This window comes from Trypanosoma cruzi, genomic scaffold, assembly GCF_000209065.1.
Source record: "Trypanosoma cruzi strain CL Brener 1047053516589 genomic scaffold, whole genome shotgun sequence".
NCBI lineage: Eukaryota > Euglenozoa > Kinetoplastea > Trypanosomatida > Trypanosomatidae > Trypanosoma > Trypanosoma cruzi.
Window position 1 is genome coordinate 159882 of NW_001849517.1, and position 20484 is coordinate 180365.

Consider the following 20484-nt stretch of genomic DNA (forward strand, 5'->3'; position numbering starts at 1 on the left):
GAAACGTCAATGTCGACATGGTCCCCAGCGGCGTCGATGCAATACATGTCAAAGTCACAAAGACGGTTGTACGCAAAGCGCCGCATGATATCCTTCGCGAAGGCTCTAAATTTCGTGCGCCGCGTGACATAAAGAACTTTCACATTTCGATCGCCCTCGCGAGATATTTTCACTGTAATTTGCTCCTGTTTCCATCCCTCCTCCTTGTTGACGATTTCATTGCAGCCATCTTCTTCATCTTCCTCGTCCTCCTCCTCCTCCTCCTCGTCGTCGTCGTCATTGTCGCCATCCTCATCTTCCTCTTCGCCATCCTCATCTTCTTCTTCGTCATCTTCCTCATCGTCCTCGTCATCTTCTTCCTCTGCATCCTCATCATCGTCGTCGTCCTCGCTCCACGCCGTCTCCTTGCGGGATTTATTTTTGGCCGTTACTCCGCCCACGGCGTTCACCCAACTGTCGCGGTCCTCCGTGCTGCCCGCAGTCCAATTTGACGTCGGTGCCTCCTTCGGCCGACTCGCACCACCATCGCTATTGTCCATCAAACTTTCACCAGCACGTTGGTCCGCTCTAAACAAACCTGCCATCCCGTCCTTGCACAGGGTACTGTCACTACCGCTGCGCTTCTCTCTTTTTACTGGTGGCACGGATTGCACTCCCAGTGAAATTTGCATGCTGGAGGACGACACCCCCGCGTTATCGTCGTTCCGCTCCAAGTCCTCCACGATTGGTGAGTTGGTGACATTTGCAGGGGCCACCGCCGCCTCCTCCACGACGCCGTTACTCCGGGGTGAGGGCGGCGGTAATGGCGGCGACTCGTTCAATTTCTCCGCACTTTTCCCTGCGTCCTTATTTTTATTTTTACTCTTCCCCGGCTTTTCAGGGCCCTTCTTCTGTGGATGCGGCTTCGCATGTACGGCTTTCGCTGTCTTGTGTTCCGTTTTGCTGTCGAAATGCGTCGCGACTGTCGCATGCGCTGCAGGCCCAATCTTATTTCCGGATTCCCCCTTCCCATTCTTCTTGTCATCGCTCCGCTTTGCATTGCCAGCACGTTTTGCCGCATCCTTTCCACCTACCATGGCTGCCTTCGCCCTCCCCCCCTTTCTTGTATTCTCGTTAAAGTTATTTGTTGTTACCGCCAACGTCGTTTCCGCTGTTGTCGTCGTCGTTGTTTATTGGTTTTTTATTTGTTTTTGTTTTGTTGTTGTTTTGTTTCTTCCTTCGTCCACAAGCAGGAACGCGTAGCAATCGCTCTGTCAATGTCAACTACCTATGGCAAAAATCTGCGGAGAAACAGGCGGGAAAGAAAGAAAAAGAACAAAAGATCCAACGAGAAAAGAAACGTCCATGCACGCATCAAGAGAAATAATTGCCCGCCACGCAAACAGTAGAGATGTGCCCTTTTTTTTCTCCCTCTCTCTCTCTCTCTCCTTCTCTTTTTTTATTTTCCATCCCCCATGCAAATAAAAAGTAAAAAGTCTCCGTGCATCATCCCTCCCACAACACACAAACTCTCACACACACAAATAAATACAAAGAAAAAAATGAGGTTGCACTCTGGCGGTTCCTCCTTCCTCTCCTTCCGGCTCTGCGTATGCCTGTCTGCGAGGAGAGAAAAGGAGAGAAAAGGTATATATCTAATTCTAAAAAAAGGTACAGTGTTAAAAATACGACAAAAAAGAGGTGCACGCGGGAGCGTTGAAAGAAACGCCGCTTCATCTACTTTACGGCGGCATCAAATTGCCCGCCCTCCCTAGCCACCTCCTTTTGTTTTCGGGTTTCCTACCTCTTTATTAGGAAAGGATTTGCTCTGAAATGTCCCTCGCGGTGGTGTCCGTATCACTCATGCCGCGTTGGCGTGGGTTCCTCTGTTGACAGCACCGCTGGTGCGGTGCCCTCAACCGCCGCGTCTGGCTTCACCACGCCGTGAGTCTCTTTGTTCATCTGGGACTCGGATTGGTTTCGCAAGGAAGGCTGGCGCCTCCCCCTCGTCGATTGACCAGCCTTTTCTTTACATGTCGTCGGCTCGACCACCCTGTTTTCCCGGGCTTCTTGTGAATTTTTCCCCTGCCGATCATCCTCAGCGCCCTTCGCCGCCTGGTTGCGGGGCGGGGGTCGCACCGACACCGAAACGGACCCATCCTGCAACTTCATCTCCAGCAGCGTCGCCTCCATCAATGTCGTGGAAGTGGCGCCAAAAAACGAGTCCCCACCGTCCTCGTTGACACTGAAGCCAGAGCCAATGGCCTCAGGGCGGGCAGGAGACATGCTTTTCTTCCCATAGCCATTGTCGTCGTCCCCATCATTATTTATATCATTCACGATGTTGCCGGCAAGAATGGGGCCATTACAACTCTGTTCAGGCATTTCAGAGCCATTTCCCAGCGGCGTCCATCCTGTCACCTCAGCTGCAGCCACGTCTTGCTCAAGACCAAGCGGTAACCACGGCCGAAAGACATCCGAATCAGACATTTGGGTCGTAGGTGGCTTTTGAGATTTCGGCGCGGCCGGCAACCCGTGTGGATCGATAAAGATGTGGCCCATCGCAGAGGAAAGCAGTGGATTACCACCACTTCCTCCCATCACACCACGTGAAAGTGGTAGACCATTGCCAGTGGCAAGACCGGAACTCCTTCCACAGAACGTGGTGACAAATTGAGGGACGGCCGCAGATGTGGCACGGTTAACTGGGCATGGCTTCGGTTGCTGCACTGTTGTGGATAAAACCGGTGTTCCACGAGTCGGCGTTACGGACTTCATAGAGCTGTCAAATACCAACGGAGAACCCTTCGGTAAATCAGCGAGGCTGATGCCTCCAACCGGTGGACGAAAAGACATGCTTCCGGACATCCCGGAGATATTCAACTGTCGTGACATGTCCATCGTCGAACAGGCTGAAGATGGGGGCCGCGAGGGACTTCCCTCACGCTGTGGCGTTCTGTCGCTGAAGCTGATGGAACTCGCCGCAGTCTGCTGTGAGTTGTGCATCCCAATTGGTGCGGCAGGGTCGTTGATCGAGCGGTGCCGCGGCGGGTTGGCACGCTGTTTGTTTGGCGACTCTGCGTCCGATGCCGATTCAACAGGGATCGTCAGCATCGGGCTCGCACCAGCGATGCCGGACGCAGAAAACGGCACAAGTTGCACCCGCTTCCACGGGCCAACGCCGTCGTTGGTGGAATTCGCCAGGGAAACCGTTATGCTCGGCCCGTCTGCACAGTCCTCGCAGATCTCTTGGGTACCACCGTCACCACAATTGGCGTTGCCTGCGAGCTGAGGCAAAGAGCGGGAAACGATAACAGATGGCGACATGGTGTTTGCCCGCCCTTGTGTGCCTTGACCCAACATGACTGTCTGTCCCAGGAGACTGCCCTCAAACTGCACGGGGGCGTTGACGGCGCCGCTCTGAACCATCGACATTGCCGCAGAGCGCCTAAAGTAACTTTCCTCCATGGCGGCAGCATTGCGATCCGAGACATCCTCGTCGTCGGCACAAAGTGACTGCGGCGATGCGGCGATGGACGATGCCCGTGCAGGATTCCGGGCTGGTGTCTCCCCCTCCTCCGCGTCGTGTGCAAAGCCTGTGGATTCATCCATGCCCGTCTTGGCCGTCATCGGGCCGCTCCCCGACGTGTTCGCCGCATACAACGGCGGTTTAATCATCGGCGACGCTCCCCCGTCTGTCGTGGAGACCTCCGCCCGCGTCCCGTAAAGCGGCGACGGTAAAAATTTGCTGCTCGTCCCGGGGCCGTGTGTATCGGCGGTGGAGACATCGCCGCATCCCACCGCGGATTGACCCGCACTCATCTCTTGGCGTAGTGTGTAACCCAAATAGAAGACACCAAAAAAACTCGAAGCAACGGTGGCGGTGGCACCACTAGAAATATACGAAAATATATAAATATAAATAAATAAATATATATATCTTTAGACTCTTGTCGCCTTGCCCTTCACTCCTCCCCCGACTGCTTGAAAAGCGAGAGCGGTGAATCCCACTTGTGACACACACAATGTAAACACACATGCATAAATGCATGGAAAGAGAGAGAGTGTGTGAGTGTGAGAAAGAAAAAAAAAAAATTGAAAAAATGAAAGATGGAAAGATCCTCGTTGAAAGAAAACATACACAGAAATAGAGAAAGAGAGAGTGACAGAAAAAAAAAAAAAAAAAAAGCACGTCCATGTGCATTGCATCTAAGGCAACCTCGGGCAAGCAATAAGAATTATCCGTTAGACAGTACAGTAGCTCCCGTTCACACACACGCAACTCTCCTTCTCTCGTTCTCTCTCTCTCTCTCTATCACTCTCTTTCCCGCTCTAGCACCTTCCCCCCACGATCAAAAGCTACAGATTATATATATATAAATAAATGTAGCTTTATATAAGATATGTGCGCGCTTCCGTGTTTTAAAACGACCGCCACAAAAAAAAAAAAAAAACATACATACGTACCATGCTTACAGACGCATATATATATATATATATAATATAATATATGTATAATATAATATAATATGTAATATACCATCACTACCAATCAAATCAGTTGCAGCAATAAAACAATTGGCGTGTGGCATAAAGCGATAAGAAAATAAAATCAAATAAATCAAAAGGAAAAAAAAAAAAAAAAGTTGTTGTTTTGTCTCGTTTTTTCTATTCTTTCTTTTTTTTTTTTTTTTTTCCCTTTTTTTTATGGCTGATAAGAAAAAGACAAAAAAAAGTAAATATATTATATTATATGCATGCATGCATACGCATACATATATATAATATACATATAATATATAACAACAACAACAACAGAAAGAACAAAAGACATGGTTAAGTTTTGGTTTATTCCTCGTTTTTCCGTTTACCAATTTTTTTTTTTTCTTTTCTTTCCCCCTCTCCCCTACACTCAGACACACACAGACACACGTGTATTATTATATAATATAATATAATAATACATATAGACAGACAGAGAGAGACAGAGAGGGAGGGACGTGTCGTCAAATCCATTACAACAATTCTAAAGAAAATACACCTCTCCCCCTCCCTCTCTGTCTGTGTCTCCCTCCATCCCACATATATATATATATACACACGTATGTATGCATGCAGACAAATAAGATCCCCTCTACCTTCGAGTGTTGGGCATTTCGTTTTATTTCATTCAAAACAAAAACAAAAAAGGCCGTTCTAAAAGAAAAGAAAAAAAAAGGTCCACAGGAATAAAAACAAAAAAAAAAACAAAAAAACAAGATATCTTCTAAGAAAAAAAGAAAAAAAAAAGGGATAACAAACAAAAAAAAAAAAACATCGGAAGAGCCGGAAAGGAATGCACGTGTGCATCCAGCGGTGGTGATTCCGTCACCGCCCCACCCCCAAATGCCTCTATTCATCAACGGGGCTGCTGTCGCCCGGTCCGCTCGGCGACAAGTTCCGCCGGCGCCATACTTCGTTCCCTAAAAGGAGGCGAAACGCCCCTCGCGTCACCGCTCTCGTCCAATTCCTGCTGCTCCTCCCGGCGGTCAGGGGGTGCAAGGCGCCCAGCCAGCAACGCATCCATCGGGGTCATGCCCTGAAAAGAGATGCCCCCCGCCATCCGATTGACGCGCCGCTCCATGACGGCTGTCGCCACGAGGTGCTCCTGCGCAAACGCCGAGCACGGTGATTCTGTGGCACGGCAGGACGGTGATTCGCCGTTCATGGAGGACGACATCTTCCACGCCAGCGGCGTCATGCCCCCGGCGCCGAGACTAAAGGAGGAGGCGCGCGAGAGACATCGCGAGCAGCTTCCCGAGCGGTAGGCCCCGTCGTCTTCGTCTTCGTCGTAGTCGTTGACAGCACTTTTGTTCTTTCTAGTGTCGCGTGCGTGGTAGTGTTCCGGGAGGTCGAGGCATCGAATGCCCGGCGGCGGCGTGGCGCATGGGTCGTGCGGGTGCGGCGATGCCGCGCGGGATCCCGTCGCCAACATCGTGGCAAAAGAACCCCGGTGAGTGCCGGAGTGGGAGGCGGAGGGAAACGCGCCGGCATGATTCAACGACAATGCCATCGAATCCCGACGCGACACGGAGGAACTGCGCACAAATTCACTCGCCTCCTTCACCTCCCGCTCGTGCAACGTCGGCCATGCGGAGAGAAGCAAACACCTCTCCATCACCAACCCACCGCCAGCGTAAGAAAAATAAATAAATTGAAAAAAAAAAAAAAAGAAGCACTTACACTCCCACCTAGTGTGTAAGACGCCAAATTGTCTCTATTTATCCCTGGCCACGGCAGCACACAAATATTCCCTACCGAAAATAACTGAGCAAGGGACATCAGACAAAAAAAAGAAAAAAAAAGGGCGGATAAAGTGACAACAACAAAAAAAAAGCAAAAAAAAAAACGCTCTGGAATTGGCAGCGGTAAAAGTCGGCCGGTATTTCAACTCCGTCCACCCCTGCCTTGTGGTTTTGCTTCAAAGAGACATCACTCGCTCACTCACCCACACATTTCATTTCTTTCTCTCCCTCACTCTCTCTCTTTCTGTATGCATATATATATATATATATATATTCTCTATGCAATCACTTCTATGCCGCGTGGGTCTCACGATTTAGTGTGCGGGCCAGGGCGGCTACAATGGCCGTCGACTGCTGCAGGAGAAGGACGGCATCTGTCCCCGTTGTCTCTTCAGCCAACGGAAACGTCCTCACCGTGCTTGGTTGTGCCGCTGCTTGTTCTTCTTTCCCGCACATCATCGGAGGCGGCGAAATTGGCCCTGCATCGGCTGCTCGTCCAATGCCTTTTACCGCAGCAACGAGTCGCAGTTTATTCGACGCATACCGCCGCTGCAGCCGCTCAATCGCACGGCCAAGTCGCCGCACCTCATCATCCCGCTGCTTCTGCAGCTCACCCAGCGCTGTCTGGTGCATCCGCAGCTGCTCTGCGTAATAGGACTGTTGCGTCTGCACCTCCAATTCCAACTCCTCTGCCCTGGCGCGCGCGCTTACTAACGCCTCCTCCAGCTCACCGGCATGCTGCAGTTTCTCAAGTGCCACGTTCAGCTGGGCATTCACCGTCCGCAGCTCCTCTTCCGCCTCAAGCAACCTCGCCGTCAGCCCTGTGTTCTCGTCCAGCGTCTTCTCAAGCACCGCAGACTGTTCGTCCCTCTTCTTCACAGCGGTCTCCTGGGCAGAGCGAAGTAGCCGCAGCTCGCGCTCCATTTGTGCCTGTTGCCGCTCGTTTTGTGACGTCGCCTCCGCCAACGTCGTTTCCAGTTCTTGTTGTGTTCGCAACGCGTCAGCATACTTCTGCTCGGCGGCACCCACGTCGGCCAAAAGCTCTTCCCGCTGCGCATCCGCCCGCCTCTGTGCCGCTTCCAATGCTCCCTGAAGCTTGTCACGTGTCCGAGAAGAGTCATCGAGAGCCACTTGCAGCTGCTGCTGGACGCGTGCGAGTTCCTCAGCGTGGGCTGCCTTTATGGACGACATGGATTCCTCTGCGGCACTTCGCTCCGCTGCTACAGCGGTCTGTCGTGCCGCATGAGCAGCCTGCAGAGCACGTCGTGCTTCTTCCACGTCGTTGCAGCGATCACGCAGCTGCACTTTGGTGGTGTCAAGGCGGCCCGCGTTATCCTCCGCGACACTCCGCCAGTGCCGCAGCTGGCCCTTCAGTTTTTCATTCTCAGCCACAAGCAGCATCGAGCGCTGCTCTCCTCGCGTGGCGGTAATGTCCCAGAGCGTCTGGGCAAAATAAAACCGTGCTTCCAACTCCGCGTACTCCGTGGAGCAACGATGGATCTCTTCAATGAGGCGCAGCTGCTCACGCAAGGCCCCATTGATATCGCCGCTACTACTGCTGCTGCTACTGTTGTTGTTGTGACTGCCACTGTAATAGTAATCATCACCCCCCATGCCACTGCTGTAATTACCACCACTAGCCGCATCATGTTCCACAGGGTGCTGTTGCTGCTGCTTTTTCCGCTCCTGTGTCGCGGAGCCTCCATGTGGTTGCCTTGCGGCTGAACTCGAACTAGCTGTTGGTGTGGGTATCGAAGAGCCCGTAAAAAGCGGCGTTGTTGTGGAAGTAAACGCCGCACCGCTGCCATCACCCAAACTCAATGGTGCCGCCGCCGTCCTTCCACCCAGCTGATTTGGGTTGGGGCAGCGACCCCGGCTGGCGAGAATCTGTTGAAGTCGTTGATTCTCGACACTAAGTCGCTGCAATCGCAGCCGAAGGAGCTCACGTTCCTCACTCCATTGTGAACGCTCCTTGCGCGCCTTCTCGTACTCGGCTTCTGCCTTTGAATAGAGCTCTCGCAGCCTCCGTGTCTCCTGCGCCTCGCGCTGCAGTGCATCACGCCCTCGTTTCACCTCTTCCAGCTCACGAAGAAGCTTCGCGGTCTCGTTCTTGTACTTGTTCACGATATCACCGCATAGGGTGCGAAGTTGAAGAACTTCCGTTGGGGAGGCCCAGTGCTCAAAATATGACAGAACCTCCTCCGGCAGTTCGCCATCTTCCGAATAAAGCGGACCCGGTGCGTCGTTGCTTGTGCTTATGTTCGTCGGCGCCCCCGTCGGGCTTTGTGATGATGTAGACTGCCGTTGTTGTCTGGGATCAGACGCCGACAATGTCCCTGTCGTTGTTGTTGTTGTTGTTGTTGTCACTGGTGGTGTACTCGCTAGAGGCGATGAACTAGAGGTGAGACGCCGAGTGGAAGCAGCGCTGGAGGCCATGACTGTTGAAACGCCAGTCGCCGTAAAGAAGTGGGCCAAAAGAAAGAATTAAAAAAAAAAAAGAAAAGAAGGCAGTTTTAGTTTCATCGGTGGCGCTGGTAATATTGGCCCCACGGCAGCAAAGGTACGAAGGATAAACAAAAGGGACAAAAAAAAATGGGGAATAATCTTCTTTGGCGCTGGCCGAATCCTGAAATTTCCTATAGAAACCAAACAAGATAGGGGAAAAGAGGTTTATCGCAGAGTTAGTTAATCGCCTCAATGGTTCCTTTTTATCCAATCAATAAATTCTATTGACCATTCGCATGGTATTTTGTCCTCAGCTAGAATCTGAAAGATAATTACTTACGAAGTGGCAGGCTTTGGGGTCTTCCAGCCACAAGACCCCGCCGCTCCCCTTAGCAAGTCCCACCCCTTCGCCAATTCCTGAAGTGTAAAAACACGACCGCGTGATAGGCCGTCTGCGGGGTTTTCTGCAGACCGCACGTAGGCAAAGGATGCCTGTAATCTGCGAGAGTCCAAAAACTCATATATCCGTCGCAGCTCCCACGTCAAAGCGTGCGATTTTGAGCTGCCTTTATTCGCCGCTCCTTGCAGCGAAGCGCTGTCCACCCAAAAGTCCATGGTGGATGGCAAGATGGCGGAAAAGGCCGATAAGGCTAAGCGTACCGCGCGCGCCTCGGCCTGCATGATAAGAAAAGGTCTCTTCCCCCATTCCCTCTGGCAATTTTAACGTCGCCGGAGTCTGGAATAAAAACGGCTCCCCATCCATGGAGCAATGCACCCGTGATGATGGCGGCCGATGCCTTTTCTGTGGGCTTGATCACTCGCTTACGATTATATTCTCGATGATGTGTCGTAGTCTCTCGCCCAAACCAGCCACTGACGGCGGAAGGTTTGCCAGGGATGTTTCCTGCACAATTCCCAGGTTAATTGCGGATAATCGTCGTCGCACTGCCTTAATGAAAAAGTAGTGGTCATATAAACGCGTCCCCAAAATGGCAGCCGCATTCAAAAAGCGTGACACCATAACCTCCATTTCTGCGATGGTTAAAGAATTGAGCGCCGGCATGGCGCATGCAGACCGCACAAACTCTCACTCAGTGACACCGTCTGGTGTGTCTGAGATCAAACTGCACCCCCAGGAAGGTGTACTGCGTGGCGCCCGATTCGCGTTCCTCCCCCATCGTGGCGTGACAGCCGTCCGCATTACGAAGCACTTGGGCCTCCCACAATGTCACATCGCTTTTCGACCCTGCAATGCGCATATTGCCGATCCATACGACGATACGCACCAATGGAGGTGCGGCCCGGAGAAAGTGAACCACCGTCGTCACCCCCGCAATTGCCGAAGTAATAATAATCTGGAGAATTTCTGGGCTGGCCTTGTATCCCATTGGGAGCCGTGTCAGCTCCACCAGCGTGCCGTCCTCCACGCGGCATCGAAAGAGATGCCGAGTCTCCTGCGGTAAAGAGACTTTAGAAAAAGCATGCCTTTAAATCCAGGCAGGAAGCGGCCTCAGCAATCACAGGCAGTAAATAATGAGCAATATGTAAAAGAGGAGCATGAGCCTCGCAAGGGTCTTCTCTGTTCTTGTCGCGTGGCCACGCGATCCATCTTCGTCGTAAACCGGTGGTTTTCTCCGCCACAACCGAAAAAGGTATTATCCATCCGCCTGTTATTGTGGACAATGCGTCCTCGATAATTCCCGCTTTTCGTAGCAAATGCGCGTCAGCGGTTGGAATCCTCCGTAAGCCTTCGCGCGCTTCACCGTATGAGGAAGACGGAGGGAAAGAGGACCGCCCGACGAGTCCCCAAACTTGCATGAGCCTCTCCAAGGTAGCCGGGTTCAACCGACTCATGATCCACTCCGGATTCAATACGGGCACGTTGACTCGCTGTAACGGGATAGCGTGTTCACCTCGTGGTGTGGTCAGGCCCGTCCTTGTCGCGTGTCTCGTTATTGTAGCAGCATGATTGTGATTAAAATCATGGGAAAACGCTCCTCTGCTCTCAGCCAGGGTTCATGCCCGTCCGCAGTTTCTCCCTTCAGATCAATGCGACCAGCGACGACACCTGGGTCAGCATTGTGGTGTACTTCCCCAAATATCGAACAGTATTCTGGGGAAGGTCGAACGGATTGACGTGCTTCGCCAACAGCGAGATCACGTGTGGATTCAAATTGTGCGTCTCCACGATTTCAGCAGCGTGCCTCAACGCGCCGCGTTTTATGGAATGCGCCGTGGCATTCCAAGGAACCAGAACTCGTTCGACTTTGGCAGTCGTAAGATTCGTGGGCTTTTCGTTCTCTTGAAGTGTCCCGCATAACTTTATAGTGTCGAAGGCGTCCTGCCCTCGTATCCTCACGAACCGCGAGGCGTGGTGGGGATCCGCTTTCGCCGTCTTCGGCGCCACGGACCAATCCAAAATTAAGGTCCCGTCACGCTCCATTGTAAAATTGTTGTGGGTGTCAAGGCCGCAATCTCGGACCAACGACTCGCCGTCATCCACGCAAGTCGTAAGACAACGCGTTCCCTCCAATCGGTCCGGCTGCGGATAACTTGATTCATCTCTTCCTCTGTCAAGGGGTGCGCCTGCTTCGCCTCTTATCGCGCCGCAATCTTTTGTAACCCCAGAATCATCATGCCCAGCGGGGTTCGATACATTTCCAACACAGACCGCAGCATCCTGGCGTACTGTAGTCGGGTCGGTGGCGCTACATCGATTGCCGCCAAAAGGCCGCACGGCTCTCCTTGTTCATCGGCTGTTCGTGCGCGCAGCAAAAAACATTGAAAATTGCCCCGCTAGGGAAATTCACCGCTCCCACAGGGACGGCGCCCACATTTATCGAGCCACCTCTTTCGCTCTCCTCGCATAGCTGGCCCAAAGCGGGGATGTCGGTGATTCGTCGTACCACAGTCGAGCGTCGTTTACGGATAAGCTCCATTGCCCTTCTCGACGATTGCGTCGGGCGATTTGAAAGATCGGGTGGAGCGTCGGCGGTGCGGTGCGCTGCCTGTGCGTAATAGCCGGAGGTGGCGGAATGGATGGGGCTGCCGTCGCCAGCATTCATGAGCGGCGTGCGGCAGCCCCTCTGCCATTTTTTGATGGGCGCCTGTATTGTGAGTAATTTCCTCTGGGGCGCATATTGCATGTAGATGCCTCGTGTCCATAGGTATGACAACGTTGGCATCGCAAAGTGCGTTGGGTTTCTCGCCGATCGACGAGAGGCTGGACTGCCCTCGCGAAGGTGTCGGCCTTATTAACGGCGGTGTGAAGACGGGCGCGCAGTGTGGAGAGCGGGATGCCGGGATCGGATGCAATCGTGAGCTGCATCCGGAATGTATTCAGCAGGGACCTGCCCAAATTCATAAAGCGATCGGTGGGATCCTGCAGGCCTTCCAGCACGCCGATCCACTCGACCAAATTGTCAAAGGCAAGTTTAACCTGCTCTTCGTCCTGGTGCCAGCATTGGTATGCGCACTGGAGGTCGAAAACGACTCCGGAAATGCCCTTATTCCAAACACGCGGGGGCCACGTGGCAACGTCGAATGGGAGAAACTTTCGTTCCTCTTCCGTAGGTGAACCGGAATGGGCGTCCAAGGAGAAGTTGCGGGGAGGCAAAGGCATGGAGGGGTGGAAATGTGGTCTCCCAAAATTGCCCTGAGACGTCCGGGGAATAGCCTGCCGTCTCTCTCCAGCCAGGCTGATTCCGGCCGCGCGTGACGGCACGCCACCCGCCATCAAGATATTCGTTTGATGCGGTTGTGTGATAACGCCGTCTTCGGCCGTATTTTGACGCCTGACAGGTCCATCTGTCGGGCCTCTCCGAGTGGCGGGGGCTTCATCCTGGCCCGCCGTCTCCGCAACCCGCGCGGCTTGCTGCGCCTCTCTTGCGTAAACGCGTGCCTCTCGTTCGTGGAGCTGGGCATTGGCGGCCCTCAATTGGTATTCGCGTTCCTGTGTTCGGGCGCGGGTCGCCTCCACTTGCTGTTCGCTTCCGGCGAGCGCGCATTCTCGTTCCGCAGGAAGGCCGTCGGCGACCGCAATGTTAGATTCGCGCGCCGATAGGCTGTTATGTGATCCTCCCACCCGCGAATGAAGCCGGGCGTTTGGGTTCTGCGTGTTGGCGACGGCGTGGGCGTAGTCAGCACTCAAGCGCTCCCTTTCAGCAATGGTGAGCCCTTGCTTGGCCCTTAACCCACGGGTCGCCCCAATGATGGGCAGGATCACTTGAGCCTCGAATCTTGGTACTTGGGGCGCCCGGAGATTCGCAACGTGTCCTGCAAGGCTCGAATCCTCCCAGGGTTTGGCGATGTTCCCTGAAACCAAGCGCAAGCCTGTCGTTGAATTGGCCACAGTTAACGTCGCATCCGACGGCTCGTCTTCATCAAGGAAGGTGAGCTGCACCTCGATAGCGCCATGCTGGCGTACCCATTCTGAAAGACGGGCACCAATATGGCTCCACTCTGTTGCCGTGTAAGGAACCAATGCCATTTCCTTAAACCAACCTCGCTGTGTCTGTAAATTTTAAAAGTAAAAAAAAAATCTGGCTGCTATTGGTTCCCCGATGTCCTTGAAGTCTTGTTTCTTCCTAAAATTCATAAGAAAGAAAAGTATCGTAAAGAAGAGCATATTATTTTATCAGGACACATATACATTAATTAGGGTTAGTCAGCATTCCTCGCGATCATTCTCTTCAGAAGCTCCTAAAAGCACGGTCACATCCGCATCCACCCTAAAAGTCCTCGAATACAGCAGGAATCCGAACGGCGTTGGTGGAGCCGTCGTGGTAGATGTACTGCACGGTCACGTTGGTTGTCGCCGCCGCTGTTGGCTTCTTGCATGTTGTTGACGGTGACAACTTCGCCGCAACTTCGGGAATAAGACGACCGAAAAAGTCTCTTTTTCCAGTTGGCGGTCGGGACTTTGGGGCGGATGCCGCCTCCGGCACCCCCGGTGGTGTGGAGGCGGCAGTGTGACTTGTCTTCATTGCCTTCTTGACAGATGCCATCATTTCCTTTTCCTCCTCCTCCTCTTCCTCTTCCACCTTATTCCTCTTCTCCCGCCCACCTATATGCCCCGCGGTCAACACAGTCACCGCCTTCCTCACCGCTTGGGGCGGCTGGTTCGTGTTGGTGGTTTTTCTCGCCGTGTTTGCCGCATTCCGTTGGATGACGAAGCGCTGTATTTCCCCCACCATCAGCTGTTTCAGCTCCTCTGTCACCCGCAGCACCATAATCGACGCTGCAGGCCGCAGCGAGGCAGAAGCAGTCGTTTGTGGCGCTGGCGCTGCCAGAGTGCCTCGCCGTGCAAGGGGAGTTGAGCTCGCAGCCTCGCGAAGAACGCACCCAAGACGATGAATGGGCGGCGTCAGCTCCCAGTGCTCCTCCACCGGGTCATCCGCCTCGTTGCTTTCATTCCGAGCTCTTGACAGACGTGCGTACGTGATGCCGTACTCTGCATGGCGCGCAACGGATGCAAGCAGCAGCTGTTGATCCTGCAGGTTCAGTGCAGACAGGGACGCAAAAGAGTGGGCGGGAACACGCAGCGATAAATCAAGTAAGGAACGCAGTAGCAGCGGCGCAATTTCCTGCGAGATGGCGTCGAGTGAACACATGTGTGCTGCCGTCTCACCGTGGCAGCCTTCGCGGAAAGTGCGGGCAATGTTTACAGACTCCGACATGCGTTGACTCAGCATCGCACACTCGCGAGGAAATCCAATATGCGCTCCCGCTCTGCGCAAAGAACTGCAGCAGACAAAACAGACAGCTGCCGTCGTGCAAGCGTATTGCTCTACAAACGGTATGAGTACGGCGGAAGCAGCATCGCGGTAGGAACGCGTGGCAAGATTGTCCTGAAACGAAAAGGCATCCGCCATATGTTGGGTTTGTTTGAAGGAATAGTCCGCATACGACCGCTGCACGTAAAACTCCTGAAGACCATCGAGGAGAATGCTTGTGTCGGCGCACTGCTGCGCCACACGAGACACGTAAACATAACCCGGATCCACACGAAACCCCAGAGCCACATGCTCCTCTTCCTGGCGTTGTGCTGGATCCTCTGTGGAATGCAAGGAGCCTCCATTCCTCCCCGTCATCTCCGTTCCTGCCAGCTTGTGTTGATTTCCCGCCATCACCGTTGCCCCGTAGTCCATGGTGTACTCCTTGCGAAGGAGGTGGATGTACTTGCTGCGTTCCTGGCGTTCAAAAAAAAGCCTCCATGTGTCCCACAACCCAAGCTTGGAGTCCTTCCCCTGCATCTCCCGCATCAGCTGCAAAGGATCCCGCTCTCCCCCAGTCGGTGAGGTGTGGCGGCACAAGAACTGCAGTGTATTCAAGCAGCATCGAACATCGCCGTTGCTTGACTGCACTAAATCGGCAAGAACCGGCTTGCTCACGGACAAACCCTCAAGCTCCGCAATCTCAGTCAAACGAGACAGCAAACGCTGTGGACGAATGGGTGGAAAGTAGTACACATGATGGCACTGCCGCCGCAGGGATCGGAGCGAGGGCACATAAAAGTCATTGCAGAGACAAAACACGGGGCAGTGAATATCCTGTTGAAGGAGAAAGGCAGCCACATTTGCGGCAATGCCATCCATCTCGTCAATAATAAGGCACTTGGGGCGAAGCAGCATGTCTACAAGCGACACACCCGCCTCTCTTGTCTTTAATGTCGCCTTGGACGCGCCGTCCACATTTGAAGATGAAGTTGACAATGATGATAAGGGCAGCGCACGTCGTCTTCCACGCGCTGGGGATACCGCGAGTTGTATGGCCCGCTCCATCGCCGATGAGGTGCGGTCCACACTCGCGTTAATCTCGACGGTTTCATACCCGCAATGCGCGGCAAGCACATGAGCCAGTGTCGTTTTCCCAACACCTGGCGGACCCACCAAAACAGCCAGACGTTCCTCAGGCCTCGTAGGAGCAGAAGTCTCGTTATTAGCTGCTGCTGTAGTATTATTCGTAGCAATTGCGCCAACGTCATCATTATTGCCTTTATTACGTGTAGCAGGTGTGTCCTGAAAGATGTATGCATCCCAGCTCTTCAGCCATTGAAGCAGCTTGAGATTGGTGTTGTCATCGCTGAGAAGCTCGCGAAAGTGTTTGGGGCTGTACTTCATGACCCACAGCGCCTCCTCGTCCCTCCCCCTCCTCTTCGTCCCCCGCTGCTCGGGTGGGAATGGCGTCGGTGTTGTCGGCGGCACCACGCGGCTTTCGTCGCCATTCGCCGCCTCATCGTAAAGTCCTTGCAAAAGTGCAGGGATGTTCACATGCCCAAGACCGCTGCCGCCATGTCGTCTGCGCAAATCCCGCACGTCCCTCACCCACTCCTTCTCTTCTTCCTCCTCTTCCTCTTTTTCCCCACTGTCTTCCCTTCCGCGTTTCCGCGAGGCCGTTTCCGCCTTCAGTCCGGATGCGGTCACCCAACGTACCACACCGTTGTCGCCACGCATCATGAAGCTCACCCGCGACAGCGGCGGATACACGCAGATGCCACTTGCCATCGTCGTCGTCGCTGCCGCTTGCAACGACGGCTCCACACACGACAAATCGTCACTCATGCCTGTGGTTTCCTTGACAGCATCCACCAACTGTGGCTGTTGTTGCATGGCGGGGTTTCTATACATGGGAACAACGTCGTCAGCGCACGGCACACCCCGCAGCAACTCCTCGTCCTCTTCTTCTTCATTTTCGTTGCCATACGTTTCTCGCTGGGCGGCAAACCACATCGCCTCCGCCTCCTCCGCTGTGGACATGTTTTCTATGTTTTCTATGTGCCCTCTTCAATTTAGAACGATATGTGGGCAAAGGCCGCGTCACCTTATACGCCTTCCCGCCGCCCCCCTCGATAAGTTCACCGACGCTGTCACAATAAAACTTCGGTGTAATAAAAGCAAAAGAAAAAAAAAAAAAAGCGGTCATCAGCCCATCTCGCAGCGTAGCCACATTTAATAATAATAATAAAGTAAAAAAAAAAAGAGAAAAATCAGGCAAAATCCATACGGGTGACATAACCACAAATATTTTTTAAGAGAGCCGTGTGTCACCAGTCAAGCGAAACACGACGCGGAACTCCTCCAGTGGCCGCTCCCATTCCATCCGCCAAACATCCTCCGACACGCTTCCCGCGTCATCACCGATGCCTGCGGCGCCCGCCGTTCCTGGTGCATGACGCAACACTTCCGTGTACACAGAGAACGCGGCGTCAATATCCTCCTCCGTCACTCCGTTGCCACCCAGCTGCACAGAGAGAGAGACTGTGATGGCAGTCAGTCCATCCAAGAGATGTTGAGCCTCCTTCTTTCCATTCTTTGCTATGGCGGCTATTTGCGGCATATCAAGGTCCTGAATCGGCCGCAGATACGGATCGCTGGGGTCCTGCAGTAGTTTGTGTAGCGCGCTTTGACCCCGACGCTGGCAACATAACGAGCCCAGAGCCGTGCCGCAGTTAACGAGCATAACAGCAGCAGCGACAGACACCAACGATGGCGATGGCGGTGGTGACGAGCGACGCCAAACCGCAGAACCGACGCTGCTGCTGGAAAGACTCAACCATGACTTTTGGCCCAGGCGTCTCGCAAAAAAATTTGATGCCGCAAGTGGCATCTCTTCTGCGCATCCCCGTTTCCATAAGCGCAGAGAAAAAAAGAAGAGGGAAGGAAAAGGAAAAAGGCACAGAACAAAACTGACACACAATGGGGGGAAAAAAGGGGTTGGAAATAAACAAGCAAAAAATTCTCTTGTCGTGACTAGTCCAACGACGGGGAGAGACAATTGGTACAATGTTATAAGAAATAAACATTATACAAAAGAACGCAACCTCAGAGTCCTGGGCAGGCCATGTTGAGGTTCTGACAGAGATCTTTCAGAGCACGATGCATGTCGCCACGAAGCGAACTGACACGCGAACGCAGCTCTGCAACCTGTACCTCCCACCCGTGACGGCCACGGTCAACGTAGGTCTCAAACTGCGCACAGCGGCTCTCCACAACAGTTTCAATCATAGACTGATGAGCCGACATCAACCGGCGCACATGCTCAAGCACTGGCTGCACAATTTCCCCTTGGACACGTTGCAACCAACGCTCCTCGGATTCTGCAATAAGTTGTTGAACGCGTTTCACCAACCGATCTTCCCATACCTCTGGCACCGCGTCGGCGAGGGTCGCAGCTCGGGCGGGAAGAGGAGGATCCACCCCACTAGAAGGTGGCAACAAAGTATGCTGCGGCAACAGCGTGGACGTGGGTGCAACAGATGATATTTTGGCTGGCGGCGGAGGTGGCGTTGGTGGTCCTACGGCCTGCAGTCGTAACTCCTCCACGTCCAGTCGCATGGACTCCGTGGCGTCTGTAAGCGCGTTAAGTTGCTCTTCCAATTCTTTGCAGCGGCGTTTCCACTCGTGCCGCAACGCCTTCATTTCACTTCGTTGAGCCTGTTGTTCTGCAAGTAGTTCCCTCGCATCGTGCCGGAAGCTGTCCTCATGTAAAATGGCCCGGACGGCGGAACGCACGTGGGCATCAAATGTCTCTGATGACCAAGCGTACATGTCATCCGTGGCCAAAGAGTTCCACTGTGGAAGTGAAGGCTTTATTGGCTGTAAATGGAGTGACGTGAAGGGCATAGCTTCTGAAAGCGTCGGAGCAAAGCCGTAATGACCCCCGTAACGCTCCTTTGGTTCTTGCTGTTGCTGTTGCTGTTGCTGTTGCTGTTTCTGTTGCTGCTGCTTCTGTTGCTGAAGAACCTTGTGGACGGTCAAAACGGTGTACTGCTGCAGCTCAGCCAACAACTTTTCGTACGATGTAGACTTCTGCAATAATCCCGCGGCAGCATTCTCATAGGCCCTCCCCTCCACATGCTGAGGTGGCACACTCTCCGAAGTGGACGGCTCTTTTTGCTGTTGCTGCGCCTGCGGTCTCTGTATTGCATTCACTCGAATGTGCAGGGCCTGGAGATCTTCCCGCACAGCGCTGCAAAGTTCCACAAATCCCTCCCGAAGCGCCTCCAGGTGAGTAAATGCGGCGTTGCTATTTGCCCCAGTCCCGCGGCTTGCGGATGAAGGGGAAGAGGGAAACTCTCCCCGCGGCAATTTCGCTGCCGGTAACTCGGATGTTTGCGTCCCTGCTGAAATGGCCGCCATACCCGCCGACAGGTGGCATTGAGGGCCTGTCGTAGGTGCTGCTGCTGCAGAAGTCGTGCCGGGTGGAGAAAAAGAGGAGGGCGCGGCCATGAACGGCGTCAGACCCTCTCGCAAGGAGGAACTCTTCTCGCACGAAGAAGAAAATGGCCGCAATTCGGCAGCATCTTCCCCGTCGTATGCGTGCGTCTCCGTGACCTCGCGTGGTAAAATGGTTTCAGACGGAGATCCCCGTGACGTGGCAAAGCTCAACCCGCGACTACACGAGGAACTACGGCAGGGGCATAAATTCGGCAACCCGTCATTTGTACCGCCTGCTGAACCGCAAAAAACGGGCTGTGACGATGCAACACCCACACCGACTCCGTCGCTATTGCTTCGACCGCTAATACCACTGCTGCTGCTGTTGTTGTTGTTTTTGTCGTCGTCGTCGTCGTCTAAATGCCACGACTTCGCCGTAGCGTCGCCACCAACACCGCCAGAAGCAAAAACAGCAGCAGCAGGATGAAGAATTGACGATGGTCCGCGTGAGCCAGCGGCCGCGTTGTCCCTCCGCACCGCCTCGCGGATGCGCTCTAATGTTTCATGCAGATGGTCCAAACGCCTTTTCATGTGTTCTTTGGCCACGTGGCCTGCACTCAACGACCGTACCCTTTCTTTGGACTGCGGCGTGAGAATACTCCGCCAGCTTCGCGCGTGTCGACGACTCGTTGATGTCTTTCCGCCGCAGTTCCGTAAAAAAAGGCCAGGACTCGGGGTGCGGACCAGTGCGCTGGCGCGAGCCGGAGAACTCATGCGCAGAAGCGTGGAAGCGGTTTCCCGCTCCACACCCACGGCCGATGGTGTTCGCGGCGATCCCCGCCGTGACCCACCCCTCTCCCGCCCAGCGGCCGGCGAGACATGAGAAGACGACGCTGACGGTCGACGACGACGACTCAAGGATCCTTGACGCCGTTGCTGCGAACTGCTGCCCCGACTCCTTACGGCAAACGCCGGGCTACTGCGATAGCTGCTGCTACTGCGACCACACACCGGCGCAGCAGTGGACGATGCAGCAGCAGCAGCGCGTAAAGGAGAGAGAGCTTCTGGAACTCTCACTGGAGTATCCCCGTCGCCGTGGTAGTGGGGGATGTCAAATAGTCCGCGGCACACCTCACAGTACGAACTCATACGTAATTATTTATAATTGTGCCCGAAGGCTGCTCGGAAGGAAAATCGCGACACGATATATATGTATGTACTTTATGTATATCGGTATGTGTATATGTTGTTGTTTTTTTTTAGGCAAAAAAAGAAAATAGGAACAGAAAAAACGTGGTCAACCGGCCCCTTTCCTTATTTTCCTCCCACTCCCTCTATCTATGTTTGTGTCTGTGTCAACTTCGTCTGATTTATAACGGGAAGAATGTGTGCTTCAGATGTATCCTTCAGCCGTCGTTCCTCCGAGCCCGCCCCTGTTCCCCTCACCTTCTACAGTCTATAGTGGGCCTCGCTGCGGTCGCTGTTGTGTAGAAAAAAATAAAATAAAAATAAAAATAAAAATAAAAACACATGTCACGTCCTTCTCAGCACATTACAGTCCCCATCATCACGGCCATCGTTCCCCTCTCCGCCCTGCATGTGGGCACACAAACTCATGT

At 53.5% G+C, this 20484-nt stretch overlaps 7 protein-coding genes across 7 annotated transcripts, besides 34 other annotated features; all 7 read right to left on the reverse strand.

Annotated features, from left to right (window-relative positions):
• Positions 1-1076, reverse strand: Tc00.1047053506517.14 (protein kinase, putative; the record flags this gene model as incomplete). Its single annotated transcript, XM_807269.1, has 1 exon — positions 1-1076. A coding segment is annotated over one exon (1076 nt), but the record flags the coding sequence as incomplete, so codon positions are not given.
• Positions 1-8876: a sequence feature (heterozygous, Esmeraldo-like haplotype).
• Positions 217-390: a microsatellite.
• Positions 1124-1211: a microsatellite.
• Positions 1406-1434: a microsatellite.
• On the reverse strand, positions 1837-3801 carry Tc00.1047053506517.30 (uncharacterized protein; the record flags this gene model as incomplete). The annotated part of the gene is made up of 1 exon (XM_807262.1): positions 1837-3801. The coding sequence occupies one exon, from the start codon at positions 3799-3801 to the stop codon at positions 1837-1839; it is 1965 nt and encodes a 654-aa protein (XP_812355.1).
• Positions 3885-3919: a sequence feature (AT_rich).
• Positions 4057-4168: a sequence feature (GA-rich).
• Positions 4262-4313: a sequence feature (CT-rich).
• Positions 4345-4365: a sequence feature (AT_rich).
• Positions 4470-4510: a microsatellite.
• Positions 4580-4624: a sequence feature (A-rich).
• Positions 4642-4686: a sequence feature (T-rich).
• Positions 4716-4781: a microsatellite.
• Positions 4915-4942: a sequence feature (AT_rich).
• Positions 5210-5293: a sequence feature (A-rich).
• Tc00.1047053506517.40 (uncharacterized protein) lies at positions 5378-6136 on the reverse strand (the record flags this gene model as incomplete). Its single annotated transcript, XM_807263.1, has 1 exon — positions 5378-6136. One exon carries the CDS (start codon positions 6134-6136, stop codon positions 5378-5380), a length of 759 nt encoding a protein of 252 aa, XP_812356.1.
• Positions 6160-6190: a sequence feature (AT_rich).
• Positions 6306-6367: a sequence feature (A-rich).
• Positions 6511-6537: a microsatellite.
• On the reverse strand, positions 6555-8699 carry Tc00.1047053506517.50 (hypothetical protein, conserved; the record flags this gene model as incomplete). The annotated part of the gene is made up of 1 exon (XM_807264.1): positions 6555-8699. One exon carries the CDS (start codon positions 8697-8699, stop codon positions 6555-6557), a length of 2145 nt encoding a protein of 714 aa, XP_812357.1.
• Positions 7809-7854: a microsatellite.
• Positions 8601-8627: a microsatellite.
• Positions 8862-9092: a mobile genetic element.
• Positions 8877-9491: a sequence feature (areas merged during assembly that could not be assigned to a particular haplotype. This can correspond to areas where the two haplotypes were merged or to regions with more than two copies in the genome that were merged during assembly.).
• Positions 8908-13411: a mobile genetic element.
• Positions 9492-11981: a sequence feature (areas not merged during assembly with more than two copies in the genome that could not be assigned to a particular haplotype).
• Positions 11982-12836: a sequence feature (heterozygous, non-Esmeraldo-like haplotype).
• Positions 12837-12890: a sequence feature (areas merged during assembly that could not be assigned to a particular haplotype. This can correspond to areas where the two haplotypes were merged or to regions with more than two copies in the genome that were merged during assembly.).
• Positions 12891-20484: part of a sequence feature (heterozygous, Esmeraldo-like haplotype) that runs on past the window's edge.
• Positions 13234-13411: a mobile genetic element.
• On the reverse strand, positions 13439-16465 carry Tc00.1047053506517.100 (hypothetical protein, conserved; the record flags this gene model as incomplete). Its single annotated transcript, XM_807265.1, has 1 exon — positions 13439-16465. One exon carries the CDS (start codon positions 16463-16465, stop codon positions 13439-13441), a length of 3027 nt encoding a protein of 1008 aa, XP_812358.1.
• Positions 13719-13752: a microsatellite.
• Positions 16026-16072: a sequence feature (CT-rich).
• Positions 16656-16687: a sequence feature (AT_rich).
• Positions 16737-17315, reverse strand: Tc00.1047053506517.110 (hypothetical protein, conserved; the record flags this gene model as incomplete). The annotated part of the gene is made up of 1 exon (XM_807266.1): positions 16737-17315. The coding sequence occupies one exon, from the start codon at positions 17313-17315 to the stop codon at positions 16737-16739; it is 579 nt and encodes a 192-aa protein (XP_812359.1).
• Positions 17531-20014, reverse strand: Tc00.1047053506517.130 (hypothetical protein, conserved; the record flags this gene model as incomplete). The annotated part of the gene is made up of 1 exon (XM_807267.1): positions 17531-20014. One exon carries the CDS (start codon positions 20012-20014, stop codon positions 17531-17533), a length of 2484 nt encoding a protein of 827 aa, XP_812360.1.
• Positions 18390-18445: a microsatellite.
• Positions 19240-19281: a microsatellite.
• Positions 20071-20112: a microsatellite.
• Positions 20359-20392: a microsatellite.